The sequence below is a fragment of the Phoca vitulina genome, unplaced genomic scaffold, assembly GCF_004348235.1.
Source record: "Phoca vitulina isolate PV1807 unplaced genomic scaffold, GSC_HSeal_1.0 scaffold68, whole genome shotgun sequence".
NCBI classification, from domain to species: Eukaryota; Metazoa; Chordata; class Mammalia; order Carnivora; family Phocidae; genus Phoca; species Phoca vitulina.
In genome coordinates, this window is record NW_022589771.1 from 569,457 (window position 1) to 588,730 (window position 19,274).

The following is a 19,274-nucleotide window of genomic DNA, read 5'->3' on the forward strand; positions in this document are numbered from 1 at the left end:
AGCTGCTGCGGCTCGCGACAGATCGCGGGCTCCGGGCGCCGCGTCTCCAGGCAAAGGGAACCGCCAGGGAGGGCAGGAGAGCGCGCCCGGGCCGGGCCCAGCCGCCTCCGCCCCAGCTCCCCTCCGCTCCCCTCCCGCTCCATGGCTCCGCGGCCGCCGCCGCCCATGCCGCCCTCCAGTCCGGAGGGGCCTCTCGGCAGCGGGTACGAACACTCGATCAAGGACTGAGCGGCACCGCCGCCTCCTCGCTGGCTCCTCTCCACCTCCTAAGGAAAGCCGAGACGCGAGAAGACAGGAGGGAGAAAGGAAGAGCGAGCAGAAGCGAGCGGGAAGTCGGTCTCTGGGCACCGCGGGCCAGTACAGCCCGGAGGAGGCTGCGCCCGGGGCGGCGGGCAGAGCGCGCAGCTGCGCCGCTGGGTTGCGCCGAGCTCCGGGACCCAGCGGCGGCGGAGAGGCTTCTCGGTGCCCCAGGCCTGCCCCGCGCACCTGCCCCGGGCGGTGCCCCAGACTCACCTGGCTCCCGGAGTCCCCTTCCCCATCCCCGCCGCTGCAGCCGGAGCGGGGCTCCAAGGGCCTGGAGCACGGCCGGGTCTAATATGCCCGGAGCCGAGGCGCGATGAAGGAGAAGTCCAAGAATGCGGCCAAGACCAGGAGGGAGAAGGAAAATGGCGAGTTTTATGAGCTGGCCAAGCTGCTCCCGCTGCCGTCGGCCATCACCTCGCAGCTGGACAAGGCGTCTATCATCCGACTCACCACCAGCTACTTGAAGATGCGGGCCGTCTTCCCCGAAGGTGAGGCCGCAGGTGGGCGGCCGAGAGCCTCGGCCCAAGCGGGGAGCTGGAGCTGGCTTGAAGCCCCAGTGCCAGGGAGTCTTGGGGAGGCCGCGCCGGGAGCTTCGGCTCCTGTTGGAGAGAGGAGCCAGGGTGTTGGCGCCGTGGGGACTAGACCGTCTTCTGGCCCAAGTGTGGACCCGGCGAATCAGGAATTGTTTTGTGATCATGCCGGTCCATTCTGGTTTCCCTCCTTTTCTTTTCTTTTCGTTTCATTTCTTTCCTTTTTCTTTTCTTTTCTCTTCTTTTTTCTTCATTTCTTTAACTCTCCCTTTTATTTTTTCCTTCTTTCATTCGTATCTCTTTTTCTGGGAGGGGAAGTGTGAGCACCCCAGCCGAAGGTGAGACGTGCTTGCTGCTCCAGGCCTGGGAGAGAGCGGAGTGCACCCGGAGGCCCAGGCCCTGAAGGCCCTAGCCGTGAGCAGGGCACTTGTTTGGGGCCCGGGCCTCAGATTTGGGCCTCTCTGGCTGCCTCTTCTTTGCTCCCTTGGCCTGGGCAGGGCAGGTCAGGGTAGGAGAGACTGAAAGTAGGTGAGCTGAAAACCTGCAGGCCAGAGAGGGGACTAGAAGAAAAATGGCAGGCAGGCCAGAACACAGTCTTCTTTTCCTGATTGGAATTATAAACCGGAGGGGCAGGTGCCACGGTAGGCAAGGGGCACCAGGACCCATGGGTCCAGCAGACTCCGGGGGTAAGTAATGGCGTGCTGGCCAGCATTCCCTGCTAGCACATGGCCTGCGGGTGACCATGGCTGCCGGGCTGGGCACTTCCGAGCAACAGGGCTGGGGAGGCCTGGTCACCACAGCGTTCCTTTTGGTGTCCTGGTGTTTCTCAACCGATCACCTTTCAGCATCTCTGTCCCCAGACAGGGTGGCTGCAGCCTGGCGCGAGAGATTCTGACCCTGGGCTGAGACACTGCACGGGGGGCCTGCTGGGCACTCCAAGACTTCTGGGCTGAGGAGCCCCTAGCGCCGTGTGGAACTCCAGAAGCCGGTGGGGTAGTAGACACAACTTCAGCCGCAGGACACGGAAGGTGGCTGCACTGCAGCGACAGGTGTCCTTTGGGTGCAGGCTGCCTCCATTAAAGCGCCTGGCCGGCGACCAGCCAGAAGCCAGTAAGCTTGACCTTTGCGTTGGTTGCCCCTAAGCCTGTTATAAGTAATTGGCTCTGGGTCTGGAGCTGCACTTCACACTGCCTCCAGGGCTCAGAGGGCCTGTCGCCCAGCGTGACCTGCAGCCCTGCATCACAGCTGGCCGGGGAGTCTAGCCCCCCCCCCCCCCCCCCCCCCCCCACCCCTAGCCCTTGCCTCCCAGCTGGGCCATGCAGCCTCCAGCCCTTTCCTCCCTGGTGCAAGAGCCTGTGACTTGTACCTCCACCCTAGCCTCATACACCTTCTTTCCTTTTCCTTCTTTCCTTTTCCTTCTTTCCTTTTCCGACCCCACTATAAAGACGTGCCCCACTCCAGCCCCTCCTACTTGAAGTTGTCAAGCGGGTGGTCGCTGTTAGTGAGCCCAAGGGTGGTGACCCCTCTACCAGAGAAGTCGAAAATTAAAATTAAAAGAGAATTGGGTTTTACGAGGGCCGAGTTTCCTTCCCACCCCGGAAGGAGTGGTGGCGAGCCCGTTTTTGTTTTTCTTTCTTTCTTTCTTTTTAAAATTTATCTATCCCCCCCACCCCAGTGAGCTGTTTCTTAATTTGCATGCTGCAAGCAGGTGGGGAACCAGGACAGGACCCTGGCCTTCTCTCACCTCCCCACTGGAAATAAACACATTAGAAGCCAGGACTGGAATATTAAATGATTTGTTACCAATGATTTCAAGTAAGCCAGAAATTAGAAAGGGAGGCCTGGAGAAAGAGGGCTAATTGTAAGCCATTTATTGTTTGGAGAATATCCAGGAAAGCCTGCTAAAAATTGGGAAGTGGTAGGTGTACTTCTTCTGCAGATTTTTAAGAATTGAATCTGGGTGTTCTAACTCTGGGAAGTGAGTCTCCAAGGCCTTTGAGCCCAGAATTACGTGGCCCTGAGCCCTTTGCAGAGGTGGGCTTGCAGAGATGGTCCAGGACTCGAGCACCAGGCCCTTGTGCTTTGTTGGGTAGTGTGGTCTGGTTGAGGGGTGGCCTGGATGCCTCTTGGGGGTGACTGTCGAAGTTGGAACTCAGGGAGGGGCCTGGAGATAATTGTTTGGCTCTAGAGTTTTGGAAATGGCCCTGAACCTCTGGGTCTAGACTGATGGGGGGGGAAAGGGAGAAGGCAGTGGTCCCGACCGGCTCCCCCGCTGACCCCCCCTCCAGCAGGGCCTGAGCAGGGAGGGGGTCGCTTGCCTACATGGGTGGACTGGGAGACCCAGGACTCCTCGCTTCATTCAGAGGCCTGGGGCCTGCAGCTCTGGGCGGTGGTGCTGCTCCCCTCAAGTCAGTCTGGGGCACAGAGTTGTAAAGTTGGGTGCCTGGGCTGAGAAGGAGGCGTTTAGAGAGAGACCTCAATTATGCAAAATAACTCGCTCGCCATTCCGGTAGCTCCGGAGGGCGGCCTGCGCTGTAACTGATTTTAGCCTCTGTTCTCGCGCCTGGGTGTGCGCCGGCGGGAATGGAGTAGGGCCTGGGGGGCCGCCTGGATCCGGGTGTCAGCATCAGGGAGGTTTAGGGCCAATGCAGGCCTGCGCAGCGGCAGCACCTCCCGGATCTGCTCCGACTCTCGGCTGGCTGCGGACTGAAAGATGCCAAGTGAAACCGGTATCTCGAGCTCGGTCCGCTGTTCCGTAGTCCCGGAGCAAGAGGGATCCCTGGGTGAAGAAGGATCTAGACGCCAAGGCCAAGTTAGGACTTTGGGAGTCAGAAAATGAATAGCACAGTCCAAAGGAACCACAGGCATCCCCAACTAACCCTCAGTCCCTGAGGACATTGAGGCCAGAGAGGGACGGGCCCTTTCCAGGGTCCTACAGCAAGGGCAAGAGCAGGAGGTCGCTGCTGTGGCCGCTGGCCGCCGCCTGTCCTCTCGCTGCCCATGGCTGCTTTCATCCTGAGACCACCTGGGCCAGAGGACAGCTAGAGGAGCTCGCAGGAGTCCCCCCCCGGGGCAGAAAGAGGCATAGGAGCCAAGGTGGACACTCCCCACGGAGGTCAGACTGGCATTGGTGGTGCTGGCAATTTTTACAGCCCGTTCAAGGTTGTGCTCTGTGAAGCTGCCCCACTAGACCCCCCCTCCTTGTCTGCAAAATGGGCCTGTTAAGAACTCCATAGCTGTACCAGGTTCCTGGGATTAAGGGTGAGGAGGCGGAAATCTAACATATTCTTACTCCAGTCACTTCGTCCTGGGAGTGCGAGTGTTTCCTGCACCAGGCATGGCTTAGATGGCAGAGTGCCCCCACTCTGTGCGCCTCTGGGACTCACTGTCTGCAGTTAGAAGACCTGCTATTTTCTGCCCCCCCCCCCCTTTAATAGCTAAGAAATGAGAGGGAGCCAGGGAAGAGGGCAGGAAAGCAAGGCCGGTTTTGGAAGTGGACTCAGAACCAAAAACTCCATGTGTTCACTGGTGGCTGGGAAGGCCTGGTGCACGCAGGGCTCAGGGAAGGGCTGGGGCCCATGATCTGCCTGTCCTCTTTGCTTTGTGGCCTTCCTGGTGTTTCTTTGGAAACACAGAGGCACCAGGTGGGAGAACTCTGCTGCTCTCTGGCCATAGCCGCTTGGTGACCATCCCAGGCAGGACGCAGGACAAGTTTCTCCCTCAGGTGATGTACACTGGGCCTCAGGAAGCCCGAGTCAGAGCGGCAGGAACACAAGGCCAATCCGGTGGCTTAGGCTCCTTCCCAGGAGCCAGGATTCCGGAGTCGGATTTGACCCCCAGCCGTGGGGTAGGGACAGGAGGGACTGGCCCGTGGTCCCAGCTGAGGAATGGAACTGGAAACTGAGGCTGACTTCCTCAAGGAGAACACAGCCCCTCCTCCTCCTTTCCCAGACCTGAAGACTCTGGACAGGTGCGGCTGAAAGCAGGGGAAGGGAGTGCAACACTGTTATTCTCACACAACAATCATGGGGGTTTGAGGCCGGAATCATTCCAGTGGTGGAAATTGTCTGGGTTTAGATTCAGGCAGACGGCTAGAAATTGTTGTTGGGAATGGAAACGCTTTGATTTAGACGGTTTGGTGAGAACAGACCCGCCCTAAACCTAGACAGACCCGAGCCCTTTCTCTACCGAAGCCCGAAATAATGTAGATTTAAAAAAAGAAAACAAACAAACTTATTTTTTAGAATAACGTGGAGCTCTACAACCCTGTCCGCATCGCTCCGGGAGGGAAAGCTCCCAGTCGCCGAGCAGCATGCTGTGAGCTGTGGGCAGCGGTGAAGGGAACTGCGGGGTGCGGGGGCCCCCGGCGGTTCGAGGCAGGAACCGGAGCGCGCGCGAGCCGCACATTCAGCCCCCGGCGGCCAGAACCCAGGCGGCGGCCGGGGCGCTCGGAGGCGCGGCGGGGAAGCCGCTCCGGGCGGCGCCGGGCCCCGTGCGCTCCTCCGTGCGGGCCGCGGCCGGGCCTCCGTCCCAGCCTCCGAGGTCTCAGCGTTAGGCGCGGGGTGGGGGGGTGCGGGGGGCCGGGCCTTGCGTCTGTTGTCTGAGCACGTACTCTGGCCGGCGGCCAGGCGAGGCCAGGCTGGAAGCCCCCTCCCTTCCCCGCTCGGCCTTCTTGGGGCGTCCCCACAACCCCCCTTCACACCCTGGTCCCCGCCCGCCGTGCGACCGTGGGTTTGGAAAAGGGTCCAAAGGCCGGGCTTCTCGGGGACCCCGGACAGAACGAAGCATTCCAAGGCCGGAAGCTGAAGTGCTCGGAGGAACCCCAGAACCGTGAGCGTTTTACGCGGTCCTGGAGTCGAGCGGGGAAGGAGCGCCAGCTCTGGGCTCCCCAGGAGTGGCGAGGCGGCAGCCCGGCCCCCAGCGCCCGCGTTACAACCTCGCCCGGGCGCGCGACGCCCGCTAGCCCTGGACCCGAGCCCCTGAGCCTGCCGCCCCCGCGGCCGGTAATGCTCCGAGAGCCGGGTTGTAAATACCGCGGGCCGACCGGCCTTCCACGCCGTCTCCCTTGCGTTGGGGTGGGGGGTGTCGCGGTGGAGAAGCCGAGCAGCCGGCCCTTAGCCCCCAGCTCAGCCCCCCGCTCAGCCCCCGCACACCCTTCTTGACTTTGGAGTAGTCTGCAGTCAGCCCGTGTGACCTTGTGTCCTCAGATGGCCCACGATTCTCAAGAGGCCACGCTCCCCAATAACACGCTTCCTCCCCCCGCAAGGGGCTAGTAGGCATGGAAGGAGTGGGAAGGCAAGAGAAGGCTGGACCAAGGCTGTTGAGGCACCACCGTTTTCCAGGGGACCCAGCGCTTTGCTCAGCACCCTCTGGTTTAGTTCATTTAATCCTACAAAACCCCCCACTTTAGAGTTGAGAAATAAAGGTTAGAGGTCAGGGCACTTGCTGGAGATCAGACCATCCAGACTGGCCCAGCTGGGGAGTGGGGACAAAAGGAGGTGAGATCCCCCTGTGTCCCCTGGGAGCTCCAGAAAGGTCTGTCCTGGATTTTTCTCAATCCCAGATCCAATTCTCCATGGACGGGTGGTGGCAGGGTCAGATGGTCCCCTATTAACCCCGTTTAGTTTTCACAAGATCCCTGCGAGGAGTGTTCTTGTCACCACGTCAGATACCCAAGGCTGCCTTCCAGAAACCGCTGTGCATCCCAGGAGTTCTTATCAAACTCCAGACCCTTTCTCTGGGGTTGCACAGCAGGTGCTCAACAGCTGTTTGTTGACTGACTAACTGAGCACCCAGAGAGGCGGGACCATATTTAGAAAGCTTCAGTGGCAGGAGAGCCTGGTAAGGTTTAAACCAAACAGCCGGTCAGCCAAGTAGCCAAGTGTGGATACTAAGGTGCAGGTACCCACAAACCCTCAGAGGCAGAGGGGGAAAGGGGATTCCTGGCTCCCTTTCTCTTCTGACCCAGTGGCTGGCCTCCTCCCCACATGACCTGGCCATCTGGATTCCCAGTAGGAGGGAGTCTCCAGTGGATTTCCCTGCTGACACATGTAGGGCAATTAGGATAGCAAACCTTGGCAGGGGAACCACAGGCCAGGCTTGGGGTGCTCCCCACCATCTGGCTGCTCCCCCCACAGTCAGTGGAAGGTGGGTGCTCCCAGGATCAGATGAGGTCACTGATAACCTTGGAGGAGCTTAGCTCAGTCTTACCTGTCTCCCCTCATTTCTCAAACAAATAAAGCCCTTTGTTAGGTCCAGATAAGGGCCACGTGCCCGGCGCCTCACTTTTGGGGGGATATATATGGCTTTACAAGTACCAAGACCATTTTTTGGTTCTTGTTACAAACCTTACCTATTTAGTCTCTGCATTTAGCCCAAAGTAGATTTTTTTTTTTAAAGATTTTATTTATTTATTTGACAGAGAGAGGCACAGCGAGAGAGGGAACACAAGCAGGGGGAGTGGGAGAGGGAGAAGCAGGCTTCCTGACGAGCAGGGAGCCCGATGTGGGGCTCGATCCCAGGACCCTGAGATCATGACCTGAGCCGAAGGCAGACGCTTAACGACTGAGCCACCCAGGCGCCCCCCAAAGTAGATTTTTATGGGTGCAGTGAAAAGGTCTCACCCACAGAGGTTTCTTTCTCTTTTTTTTTTAAGATTTTATTTATTTATTTGACAGAGAGAGACACAGCGAGAGAGGGAACACAAGCAGGGGGAGTGGGAGAGGGAGAAGCAGGCCCCCTGTGGAGCAGGGAGCCCCGATGCGAGGCTCGAAGATCTGCCAGCAAAGCAGAGGTGTCAGGAAATTATGGGAAAAATTATGATATAAGAGAACAGACTCTTTTGAAGTATCCGGGTATTTGAATTATATGAAAAATTGTCCTGTGTACCCAGTGCACTTTTGGAAAGGCCAGAGCCTTCCACAAGGCTTTTGGGAGAGCTGGGCAGGGAAGTCTGGTTTGGGTCTGCCCCTTTCCCAGAGGTACAGATTTCCCCAGGTCACCTGGCTGTGGACACTGCAAGAAGCCTAATCTGGAAGGCCAAGTTCACTTTTCCTGCTGAGCCAGGCAAGGCTAGTGTGGTGCAAACCAGGGGAAGGACCCAGGAGTTGGGTAAAGGACAGTTACCAGGGCACGGTTGTCCATTTTCAGAAATCAGGATTCCTGGGTCTTTATTAAATTATTTTTCATTCAAGTCCCAGGGTTTTTAATAATGGAGTAAACGTTGACCCCACCAAGCCATCCTGCACAGATGGGGGCTGGGGGAGGACCTGCTGGTGAGAGCCAGTGGTGCCCTATTATGGTCACTGTGGTCATCCTTGGAAGTGAAATTGGGCAGACAGTAATTTCCTGGGGTTAAGAAGACACCTCTGTGGAGGCGGAGGGGCTGTGATCCTGTTTGGGGGATCAGGATATATGGAATTTAGTCACTTCCTTATGGGGAGACCAGGATAAGCCCCTAATTCCTACAGCTTAGGAGGAGAAATTAAAGGTCATCCCTTTTTTGCTGAACAGAGTTTGCAGGGAAGGGTCTCCAAAGCCTCTTGGGGGGGCCTGGGCCCTGAGGGGCTCTGGGGCCCGGCGCTTCCCTGGCGCTTGGGGTGGAGGCCTCCAGAAGCTCTGCTTCCTGACACCTGCGGGGACAGCGCAGGGAGACCCAGAGTGCCTACGCGGGGACTTTCCAGGCCACCCACTCGCCGCAGTCCGCTTGGGGGAGTTTTGTGGTCCCGGGAATGGTCCCCAAATTCGCTGAGACTAGGCGAGGTTCCCCATCCCGCGCATCCCGCTCTGGCTTCGTGTCCCGCACTCCCCGCACGCAGCGGGCAGGGGCCGGTCTGGCCTGCAGGAAGGGAGGATAACTGATGTGCGGGCAGCGGGACCCACAGCTCACCCCGCAGGGGTCGCAGCCGGTGCACGAGTGGGCCTGGAGCCTGGGGCCGCCTTCTCCGCTGGAGGCAATGGGCGCAGGCTGAGGACAGCAGTCGCCGGCCTTCTCCACGTCGCGCCTGGGCGGTGGCGCTAACTGGACGGTTGCTGGCCCGGCCCGAAGCAGAAGGACTCCAAGTAGCCGCTGAGGGTTCTCCCAGCCGGCACTTAGCGCCGAAACCTCACCCGGCTTTTCTACTTTCTCCGGAATACGCAGAAGAAAGCCTGGGATTTCTGGGGTCACGCAGCAGAGCCGGGGACACAGGAGAGGAGGCTTCGCTGAGCCGGGCCACCTTTCCGCTGGTGCGCTTTCTGAAACACTTGCGAGCTTCAGGGAGGTGGTGGGGGAGAAGCAGGATGTCTTTGGGGGGGCAAGTTAAGAACTGGGGAACCCTAATTATGTCGCAACAGATACCTTCCAGTTATCGTCAGTACCTACAAGACTCCCACCGCCTTCGGCCCCTCCCCCGCCCCGCTTCGGGTGCGTTAGGAGCTTGTTCTGGGGAAGGCCCCAGGTAAACCCTTCCCAAGCTGGAGCACTAGGATCGGAAGAGGGACCGCGCTCCCGAGGCACCTCTGAGGGCTGGGGAGTCCGAGGGATTACGTGAGGTTTAAAAAAAAACAAAAAACAAAAAACTTTTTTTATGCAGAAAAAGCTGCCTCCTGGACGGCTAGGACATTTCGTCTGGGCTTGTCTTTAGGAAAATGCATAGTTGCCGGCGACACAGTGAAGGGAGGGAGTGAGGGAGGGTCCTTGGGGGAATATTTACAGGTCAAATCGATATCCCCGTTTGGCTTCGAGGATGGCAGGTTTCAAAGCAGATTAGATTACTTTATGGCATTTCAAATAAAACGGCAATTTCGGAGCCGTGAGCACGTGGGCGACCCACGGGAGCTATGGGCCTGGCGAGCTCAGCGCGCACTGGGGGCGCTTGGACCCGAGGCCTCGGCCGGAATATCTCCTCTGGCCTTTTTTTCTCTTTAATCCAGGGCAAAGGGGCGATGGCAAGAACACAGACGGCGGCCTGAGGGGCCCAGGAGGCGGCAGGCGGGACGCTCGGGATTCCGGCCGACCAGGGTGCGCGGTGCGGAGGTTCCGCGCGCTCTGCGGCGGTTCCGCGCGCTCTGCGGGGCGTGGGGCCTCTCCATTGGCGCTGCCGTTTACTGATTTGCTTTATTCCCCGGTCCAGGTTTAGGAGACGCGTGGGGACAGCCAAGCCGCGCGGGGCCCCTGGACAGCGTCGCCAAGGAGCTGGGATCGCACTTGCTTCAGGTAAGGCTCCTTTGGGGGGGGAGGAGCGCAGCCACTGCCTAAGACGATGACCCGCGCCCGGGTGGGGGCTCCCTTCTGACCCCGCCACTCCAGTCTCGAGATGTCCCTCCCCAAGGAGCCCAGGGTGGATCCATAGGCCACCATCAGGCTGCAGAAGTCGCCGAGGCCAGAGGCAGCTGCTGGACCTCGAGGCAATTGTCTACCTCCCCACCCTCCGACCGTGCATCCTCTTTGGAGGCCAGGACCGGGGGTGGACTCAGCTCAGAGCAACCTCTGGCCAGCCCCACCCCCATCGGGCATCTCACCGTGTCCCAGCCCCAGTACTCACCAGCTCACCAGACCTAGGCCTAAGGACGCCAGTGGGCACGCGGTTCTTTCCAACCTCACTTCCCTTAGCGAACTTCTGTGGAGCGCTTGCTCTGTTATAGACGCTGTGCCAGGCGCTTGAGCCAAAGAAGGAATGATCCAGCGGAGGCTCTGAGCCAGAGTGTGGCAGTCCTGAAGCCTTTGACAATCGTGTATGTTTGGAGGGGGTGCAAGAAAAGACAGTATCTATAATAGAATATTAACAGTTAGCATTTATTGAGAGTTTACTACGACCAGATTCTGTTTTAAATCTTACTGTATCAGGGTGCATCATCACCCACCTAGAGTAGGTTCTATTTTGAACTCCATTTTTTCAAAGGAGGAAATGGAGGCACAGAGAGGTTAAGCAACATGCCTGAGGTCACACAGCAAGTGCTGGAGCCTGGTTCAACCCAAGTCCTCCAGTTCTTGAGTGCTCCAGGTGGGGACCTGGTGTGGCCTCCGGGGTCACCTGGCTCACGGAGGGAGCCCTTGCTTGGTTTGTGGTCAGCCGCTGATAGCCCTCAGCTCGGAGTCATTTAGTCCAGGGCTGGTAAACCGCTCCTGGCCTGGGCTTTGGCCCGCAGTGTCTGCGGCTCTGGCCAGCTAAGCGTGCGCACAACCGGCCGTTTCCAAGTCAGCGGCTGGCGCTAGGTGGGGACAGCAATGCCTCTTGTCTCCGAATCTTTCAAATGCCCTTTACAGAGCCTCATCAACGACCCGATTCATTCCCCCCACCTGTCATTTGTCTCTGCCATCAAAAAATGCTTACCAAGAGCTGTTTTGCATTTCCTCCTTCTATTTTGTGTTTTCTTTACAAGAAAAAAAATAGGTTGGCGGCAGTACGCAATGACTTGGGTCAGCAAGTCAGCCAAGAACACCGCATTTCGAAAAAAGCAGATCTTTTCAAAATCCCTTTCCCCAAATGTCCTAGTACGATTCCCCCTCCCCCTTTTTTTTAATGCATGCTCCGGGGAAGAGAAGATCCCGGGGAATATTTGATACCTGAAGCTTTTACAGCAGAAAGCGAACGATGTGGTAGCCAGGCGGGGAAATGGCTCTCTTGGAGTCCTTCCCACGCCCTGCGCTCACCCACTCGCTCCTTCCAGCTCCGTGCGTGGTGGTTTGCTTGTTTGATACTCCTGCATATTATAAGTGACACTAACATCAGGGACAACTCAGTGAAAACCTGGCGGGCACAGGTTCCTCCACTGTGCATTTCTTTAATTCCGGAATGCTGTGCCGTCGGGCTTGTTTACCGTTAATATACATTCAAGCGAATTAGGTCATTGGAAGCTATGAAGACATACCCAACATTTTCCATTAACGATATTATTTTTTTAGCTACTGCTGGCAACTTTCAGAATTTAATTATGATAATTTTTTTCTTTTTTTCTCGTACGGCTGTCAGATACTGTTTCAATAAATGTATCTCTTTAATGATTTTGGAGTTAAGCAAAAGTTTAAAATGTGCCAAAACGTTTATAACTTTAGAAATTGCTGTATAGTTTATATTTCTGAAACGGAATTTAGTTGGGAAAATATTTTGTAGCTGAGTTAGAAACGAGAAAGTAAGGCTTATAATCAAGATGTTGATTTCAACCTCAGTGTAGGTTAGGATGATGATAGTTTAGTTCGCAAAGGATTTTTACAGTAAAACTGTATTTGAGACGGCAGAATATATCTTTCAAGTTTCACTTCTACTACATTCTTTGTAGGCCCCCCTCCAAAAAGGGGGCAGATTTAGAAAAACCAAAGGTAATCTGGTTTCAATTACATGCTGTAAAAATAGAATTTGTGGCCAGAAATTAATTTGGAATATTTTTTATGGGGGCAGCATTGTGGGTTGTATGGATCTTTCACCAACTTTATTGCTTTTCTTTGGTTCTGGATCTAAAATATGAATGGGTAAATAAAAATGCAGTTTCCTTTTTCAAAAATAATTTAGTCTTTTTATCCTTGCCACATATAAATATAATCATTACCTTTTTATTTGTCTTAATTAGCTCCTAAAATTTTACTTTATTTTTTTGAGGGCTAGCCAACTTAGGCAGTATCATTTAGGTAGTTTTAATTTTTCAGAAATTGATACTTTTTCTCCTTGAATTTTGCAAAGGTTACTTGATCTCTTGCAAATTCTAAGTAGTTAATTCTGTAGACATAGTCTGTTAAAATAACCGGGTATTTTCAGGGGAGTGGTAGTGTTCGGAATTTATTATTCAAATAGTACTTAGGGGTAACTAGAAAATTGTGGCAAATAAAGCATATGTCCTAGTGGTATAAAGGACTGCCAATTATGACATAAAATGGTCTATATAGTGGTAGGTTTCCCCCTAAGTACCATAGAACTCCGGATTTGTGCTAAGTGCTAAAATAACCCTAAACAATAAAACTACTGCATTTAAACTGAGCATGTTAGGAGTTCTCAAGTGTTTTGCATGATTTTTGTGATGTGGATATAAGATTGTTTTTAAAGTGCTTTAAAAGCATTTGAGAGCCTGGCCCCGGGAATTAAACCTTCAGTGTTATAACCCAGAATCCTTCTTATGGCCCTGGGCTCGTTTTGCATTTAACAACTATGTATGGATGATAATATTTTAAACATTCCTCCACCTCAGTGACAGTACAATTATGAGATTTCAGTCTACTGTATTAACTACCACCTCTTCCCCTGGCACTCTCTTTTACAGACTTTGGATGGATTTGTTTTCGTGGTAGCATCTGATGGCAAAATCATGTATATATCGGAAACAGCTTCTGTGCATTTGGGCTTGTCTCAGGTAGGTATTACCTAATTTTATATACAACCAAAATATAAAAGTAAGCGTTGGCGGGTCTTGACCGTCTTACCCAACTTGTAAATGATTCTGTTCAAGCGTCTGCTTTTGTGTATGAAATAATCCAAAACTGCAAAATCATCTTCTTAGGCCATCCCGCTGAGCTTTTCTTCATGTTGCATTTCCCGGTTTTACTTTCTTTTTCCTTTGGGATTACTGACCAGTATATCTTTGCAACAGTCAGCTTTGTTCGGAGATTCTGTCTGATAGCCTGGACTCTGCTTCTACAGTAACACTCTGCCACTAACAAGAGCTTCACAAAGGGAGATTTTTCCGTCCATGCTTGCTGGGCTGCACGTGGTATTGTGAGTTGCCATGAAAGCAAGAGGAAAACTGATGTTGAACATGGATCTTATGCAGACTGTGCTTTGGGGAGAGAGAAGGGGGGTAGATTTATGAGTGTTCACATGGAATTCAGGGTAATTTTTCCTGAGTTTTTCCAGTTCAGTGGTCGCTTCAGTAAAGCATTTTATATGCTTGTGATAGAAACTCATAAAACTCAGTTTACTACTGTTTTGCACAGCAAGGTCCTGTTTTCTCTAGAACATTTAAATATTACCGATTTTTCTGGAACTGTCTTTTAAAAAGGGGTTCATCCCGTCAAGGAAAGAGGTGCACTCAGCTTTATCTATTCCGGTCAAGCCAAGGGTTTGGGGGGGGGGCGGAATTCGGCTGCTGTCTGGGCTCCTCGGAATGTGGGGAGGGGAGGAGTCTGATTGTGGCCCTTCACATTTCTGATTTAACAAGCCTGGATGGAGGTTCTAAAAGTCACATTTTTTTATACATCTAGGGATTAAATGTTTCTTTATATTGTGACTTATCAGAGTGCTTTTTTTCATCACGACTGAAGACACACTAGAATTAATTAGAGACAGGAAATGGGCTCCCAGGAGGCAGATGAATAATCTGTATTGCACCAGCCCCTTCTGTAGTTAAGCCAAAATAAAACCTGCCAATTAATGGCGCTGGGGTTTTTTTCATGGAAAAACAAAATACCAATTTGGAAATCTGCATCTGGTGTATTCCTTTTCTTTTTCTACCATTGCCTTTTTTTAAATTTGCCACTTATTTACAGCCTTCTCTTACAATGTGTGTATATCCTTATCCATGCCCAAGGGGGTTTCTGTGCCTCTGTTTCTTATGTAAAGTCCTTTGAAGAGAATCTCATATTAAAATTATTTAGTGTTTCCTTTTCTCTTCCTCTTCTCTTCCTTTCTGAAACCAGGTCTCCCAGCTAAGATTTGCTAAGGTTTGGCTCTTATACTTCCATGACTAATGGCATTTGTATACTCGTAGAACGGGAAATACTGTTGGGAACATGAAATGTACTATTTATATATTTTCCAAGGTTGTTATGCTCTGAATTTCCACCTTGCCCTATTTAGAATTATTTAAGGTCCTTTAGTTGTAACCAGTCTGGTGTCTAGCCGTCGTTCTGTCTGTGGCTGAATGATTTTGAGCAGATTACTTGATTTTTCAATTGTAATTTATTGAATCTTTGGTTAGTCTTAGAATAATGTCAAAAACAAGATAAAACATTTCACCTCCTTTAAAAAGGACTGGTAAAGATAAAACAGGTACAGTCACTATTTTCAGATATTAAATTTAGATCTGAGCTCCCTAGCAGTCAAAGCAAAAAGGGAAATGCCCAGTTATATGGTTTTCATTGTCCGATAGGTCAGGTACTTAGCCTCCCTGAACCATCACTTAAATAAGAAAATCCTGCCCGCTCTACCTCTCTTTCAGGATTGTGGTAAGAACTATATCAAAGTGCCCATTTTATGTCATTTATAAATAATAGGGAGCTGCACAGAATCCAAGTGTCCCCACAGTTTCATTAGAACTATACTTCAAGTAGCACAAAAGTTGCTTCAAATAGTGTCCGTTGGTGGGCACATGTTGGGGCTGCTTAGTCCTGTGGAATGTTCTGGCACATCATAAGGCCCTGCGCACATCCCAGGACTCCAGTTGACTCAGTCAGGCTGCTCAGTCTAGCATCCTACAACTCTCTGTCATTTTTCTCTTTTTATGTGGGAAATGAAATTGACCATTTATGAGCACAATAATTAAGAATGAACAAAATATTGGATAGGTGACAAATCTGCCTCCTATTCATGATGAACTCCTGTTCATGATGAATCCCAATTAAAACTATATTTCCTTTTGGTCATAACGCAGAAATAAAACTTGGAGTCATAATTTTGAAAAGGGAGGGAGTTCTACACACCATCATTTTTCAAGACTGTTGTAGAGATGCCTTTTGTCTATATGTTGCTGGCCGGGAGAAGTGTCAGTTTAAAAAAAGATAAATCAAACTGACTGTGTAGAGCGACTGATGTTTTTTTCCCCCCGATCGCTTGGCGGACTGTCTCACCATCAGTCTCCAGCTATGAAAACACTTTAATGCAGACGTGAGCCCTCGCTAGGGTCTGGGGAGTGTTCCACGCTGAACTGTTTAAATAAGCAACAACAAACCTTTCCCTCCGATCTGTCTCCTGCTCACGATTAACTCTGCAGAAGGAAATCTAGGCAGAATCACAATGTGTATTTTTTTCTGTCTTCTTTACTTAAATAGTAAAATGAAGTATTGAAAAGGATGTCAAATACCCAACTTCTCCTTTTAAAAAAATTTTTTGTACCTTTTAGATTATTTTTATTAGTAGTAAGAAGTCAGGCAAATATGTCAAACATGAAAACTTTATTAAAATAGGCTTAAGGATTTTTTTTAAATCCTCAGAGATGAAAGTGTTAAGAAAATTCTATCCAGTAGGCCGAGTAAGCCTTTAAACAGATTTTCTGATGAATAACGATAGTACTGATACCTTTTATTTACATAGTATCATCCTTCTGTGGTCCAAGAACTTTCAATTATTCTCAGTGACGTTATCTCATTAAGTAACATCTTTCACATTAATTCAGGGTTAAACTCTATGTTAGCAGCTCCTGGGGAACCTAAGCTCCTAGGCTTGTCATAATTGTTTAATAATTCACAGCAAAGTGGTGGTGGTGTTTTTTTAAAAAATCTACGCTATCTAAATAACTATCTGAGTGATGTATTTGAGAGTATAAAAATCATTCTTTATGTGTTATAAGCCCGTCCTAATCCAAAGCCTTTTATTGAACTTTTTAAAAACAAGTGTGGGAGTAAGAGATCTGGCAGAGTTTATTATTTTTGCTTTTAAATTAGTAAACAGGGTGACCCCCTCTGTCAGACTTTCGGACCAAAGAGTGACAGAGATGACCACGAATTGCAAGTTGTCTCCTCAGCTCACGGTCCCAGGGTGGGGAAACAGAGTCAGGCTACAGGCTTGAAAATCCTACTTGGTGTGTGCATACACAAATAATAGGTAATGATTCATGTGGTCAAAAGGTAGAGCTGGGGAAGCACTCCTTTTCCACGCAGGTTTATTAGGTGGTTAGTTCCATGGTTCTTTGGTTAATGTGATTAACGTACTTATATTGGAAGAAGGAAAAAAAAGCCCTATATACCTGCTCTGTATTTCCGCAGACTCTTTCAAGCATCCCCGTGGTTTAAATTTCTTCACCAAAGCCGCATACGTTATATAGCATCTAGGTAACTAATATAAGTTTTCAAATAACTATAGATATGTGTGAAATAGCCTTTTATGAGACATATAAAGGAAAATGTAATATTTGAGATTGTGGCCGGAACCACAGCCGTAAAAATAGCCATGGCATTGTTTGGGGCCATAAGACCTAATCCTTGCACTTTTGAAATAAAGAGAAAGGACAGCGTTTTATGTTTGTTGACATAACTTGAACTCTGAAATCCAAACCATCTTTTTTTTTTTTTAATGCTTAATTTACCATAGTCAGCAAAACACCCAAAGCAGAGTAATGTGTATTTCCAGAGTACTGGGTGACTTTCCCCTTCCGACCCAGAATATATCCATTTAGTGCTGTATTTATCAGATGTAGTTTTCTTGGCAGGAAGGAAAGCTATTCAGCAAAACATAAAAACGCTCTTAGTAGGAAAGCAATTCATTTTGTAGTTAGCAGGGTTTTACAAATACTAAAATATCACATTGAGGGTCTGTTTTAATACGGTTGATGTATGAGACCTGGGGAGTTTTATAGTGACAACCATAATTTTTTTTTTTTTTTTTGTGAGGTAGTCACATTTCTTTCAACCATTCAAAAGCACGAATAGGTATGTAAATACAGGAAACACCATGTCAACCATAATTTTGAGTCAAGGTCAGCACTGTTTTATCATTCCAAAATTTGTTCTTTAAAAACATTTCCGTTATTTGAAGACCATTTTACTTCCTGGAGAGCCTTGGAGTTTATAATTGAACCAAGGATTCAGAAAATCAAGCCTCTTAATTCATGGACCTTCTCTCTTCTCATTCTCCAAATGCATGTGGTGAGAATGGGGTCTTTGAAGACAGATGAAGCTGCTTTGGGATTAAAACGCGAATCCAATCCCTGTAAGGACAGATGCAAGTATATAAATATACTTTCTCTAAAAAGACATGGGGTACTTTTTTCTGATTAAGAACTTGGTGCAAACCAGAATGCTCATTTTTTCCCCTAAGAACATGAGTAAGGGAGGAACGATAGACCCACACACACACAAAATCTATCTCGTTATGTTTTCATTTTAAAAATAAGCTGTTGAAATGTGACTCGATTAAAAAAAAAAAAAAGCCCAGCTCCCTTATTGATTTGCCTCTGTCCCTCTCCACCTGACAGAGCTTACCAGGAATCTCCATCACTGACTTCAGGGAAGAGGAGATGGTCCTGTCCCAAATGGCTGACTTAACACTTGCTGGTTTATCAAAATTTTTTAAGGATGAACAGAAATGATTTGAAAGAAGACTATTTAGTTCTTAATCCTTATTGTTTTTAATGAACTCACGTAATAACTTTGGTCATAGGCAAATCCCCTTTTGGGTCAAATGGGGAGGGAGGGAGGCTTTCTGTAACAGGATTCTCTCCGTTCCTCTGTAGGCATAATATTGGCAAGAAACATTCCATGAATAATGCAGAAAACAGGACTGCGAAAGCCGGTTTAGGGACAAGATTACTTAGCAGGCCAGAAACAGAATTTGTTCTGAATAAAATGGTAACTCCTACGTCTTAACAAATTGGAAGACCTGGCTCAGAGGAGGGGGGTAGATTCCTTCACCCCTCCGTGGCCGCTCAGTCGCAAGGAAGGAGCTGATGGCCTTGATGCTAATTTGGAACAGCGGCTCCCAGGAGAACTTGTCCATGAAATTGCCTGTGGTTGTCCCGCTGCATGAAGTGGCCCGGTCAGAGCGGCCCCTTGACGGGAGATCGTGTTGGCTCCGCTCTGAGGGAGACCAGTGAGCCTCCCAACAAAACACAAGGCACGACACACTTAAAAATAACAAGGGGGTGGTTGGGGACAAGGCCCTCGCAAGCCTGCCTTTGCTCTTTTAGCCTGCCCTCTCCCCGTGGGGCAGAGCTGAGAAAGACTGAGTCAGACCTGCCCACGGTTCCCTGCCACCCGAGGGCAGTTTCTCACACACTCTCGGCGTCCCCCACCCCCCGCCCCCGGGCTTTGGGGCTCCTGCGGGCTGTGATGGAAGAGTCATCACTGGCCTGGGCTCCTGATCAATACTGGGTGCACTGTTCTCGTCTGTACCATTGCGTCTCTAAAACAGGGTCCACCCACCACTGCTCAGAAGGCCCTTCTGATGGTCATAGTCTCCGGAACATTCTACGGCACTGCCCAACTTGGGATGATGGGTCAGGGGGTCCAGGTTTTGAGACTCTCTAACATCCCCTATCATGGCACTTGCTTTTGGGAGAACAATAGGAAAGTTCTCAAGGTTCGGTGTCGAGTCACCAGGAATCTCTGTGGAAAGGTCCTAATGCTGGTGTTTTCCTAGAGACCCCCGTCCCTGCAAGGGTCCTGTCCAACACGCACGTAGGCTCTAGGCCTGCCATCGTGTCCTCTGCAGGGTGTGCCAGGAAGTAGGCGGCATCCAAGTGCTGGGGTCGCGACCCCCGGAAATAACCACCGTGTCACGTGGCTGTCTGGAGTGGGCCCAAACGTCCCCGCAGGTCACGCAG

General features: G+C 50.9%; 1 protein-coding gene across 1 annotated transcript in view; it reads left to right on the forward strand.

The window, feature by feature from the left end:
- The first annotated feature begins 616 nt into the window (after positions 1-616).
- Positions 617-19,274, forward strand: part of SIM2 (SIM bHLH transcription factor 2) — a 46,282-nt gene continuing 27,624 nt past the window's right edge. The window contains 3 exon segments of the mRNA XM_032392643.1: positions 617-791; positions 9,947-10,029; positions 13,065-13,154. Coding sequence (XP_032248534.1) covers positions 617-791; positions 9,947-10,029; positions 13,065-13,154 — 348 coding nt within the window.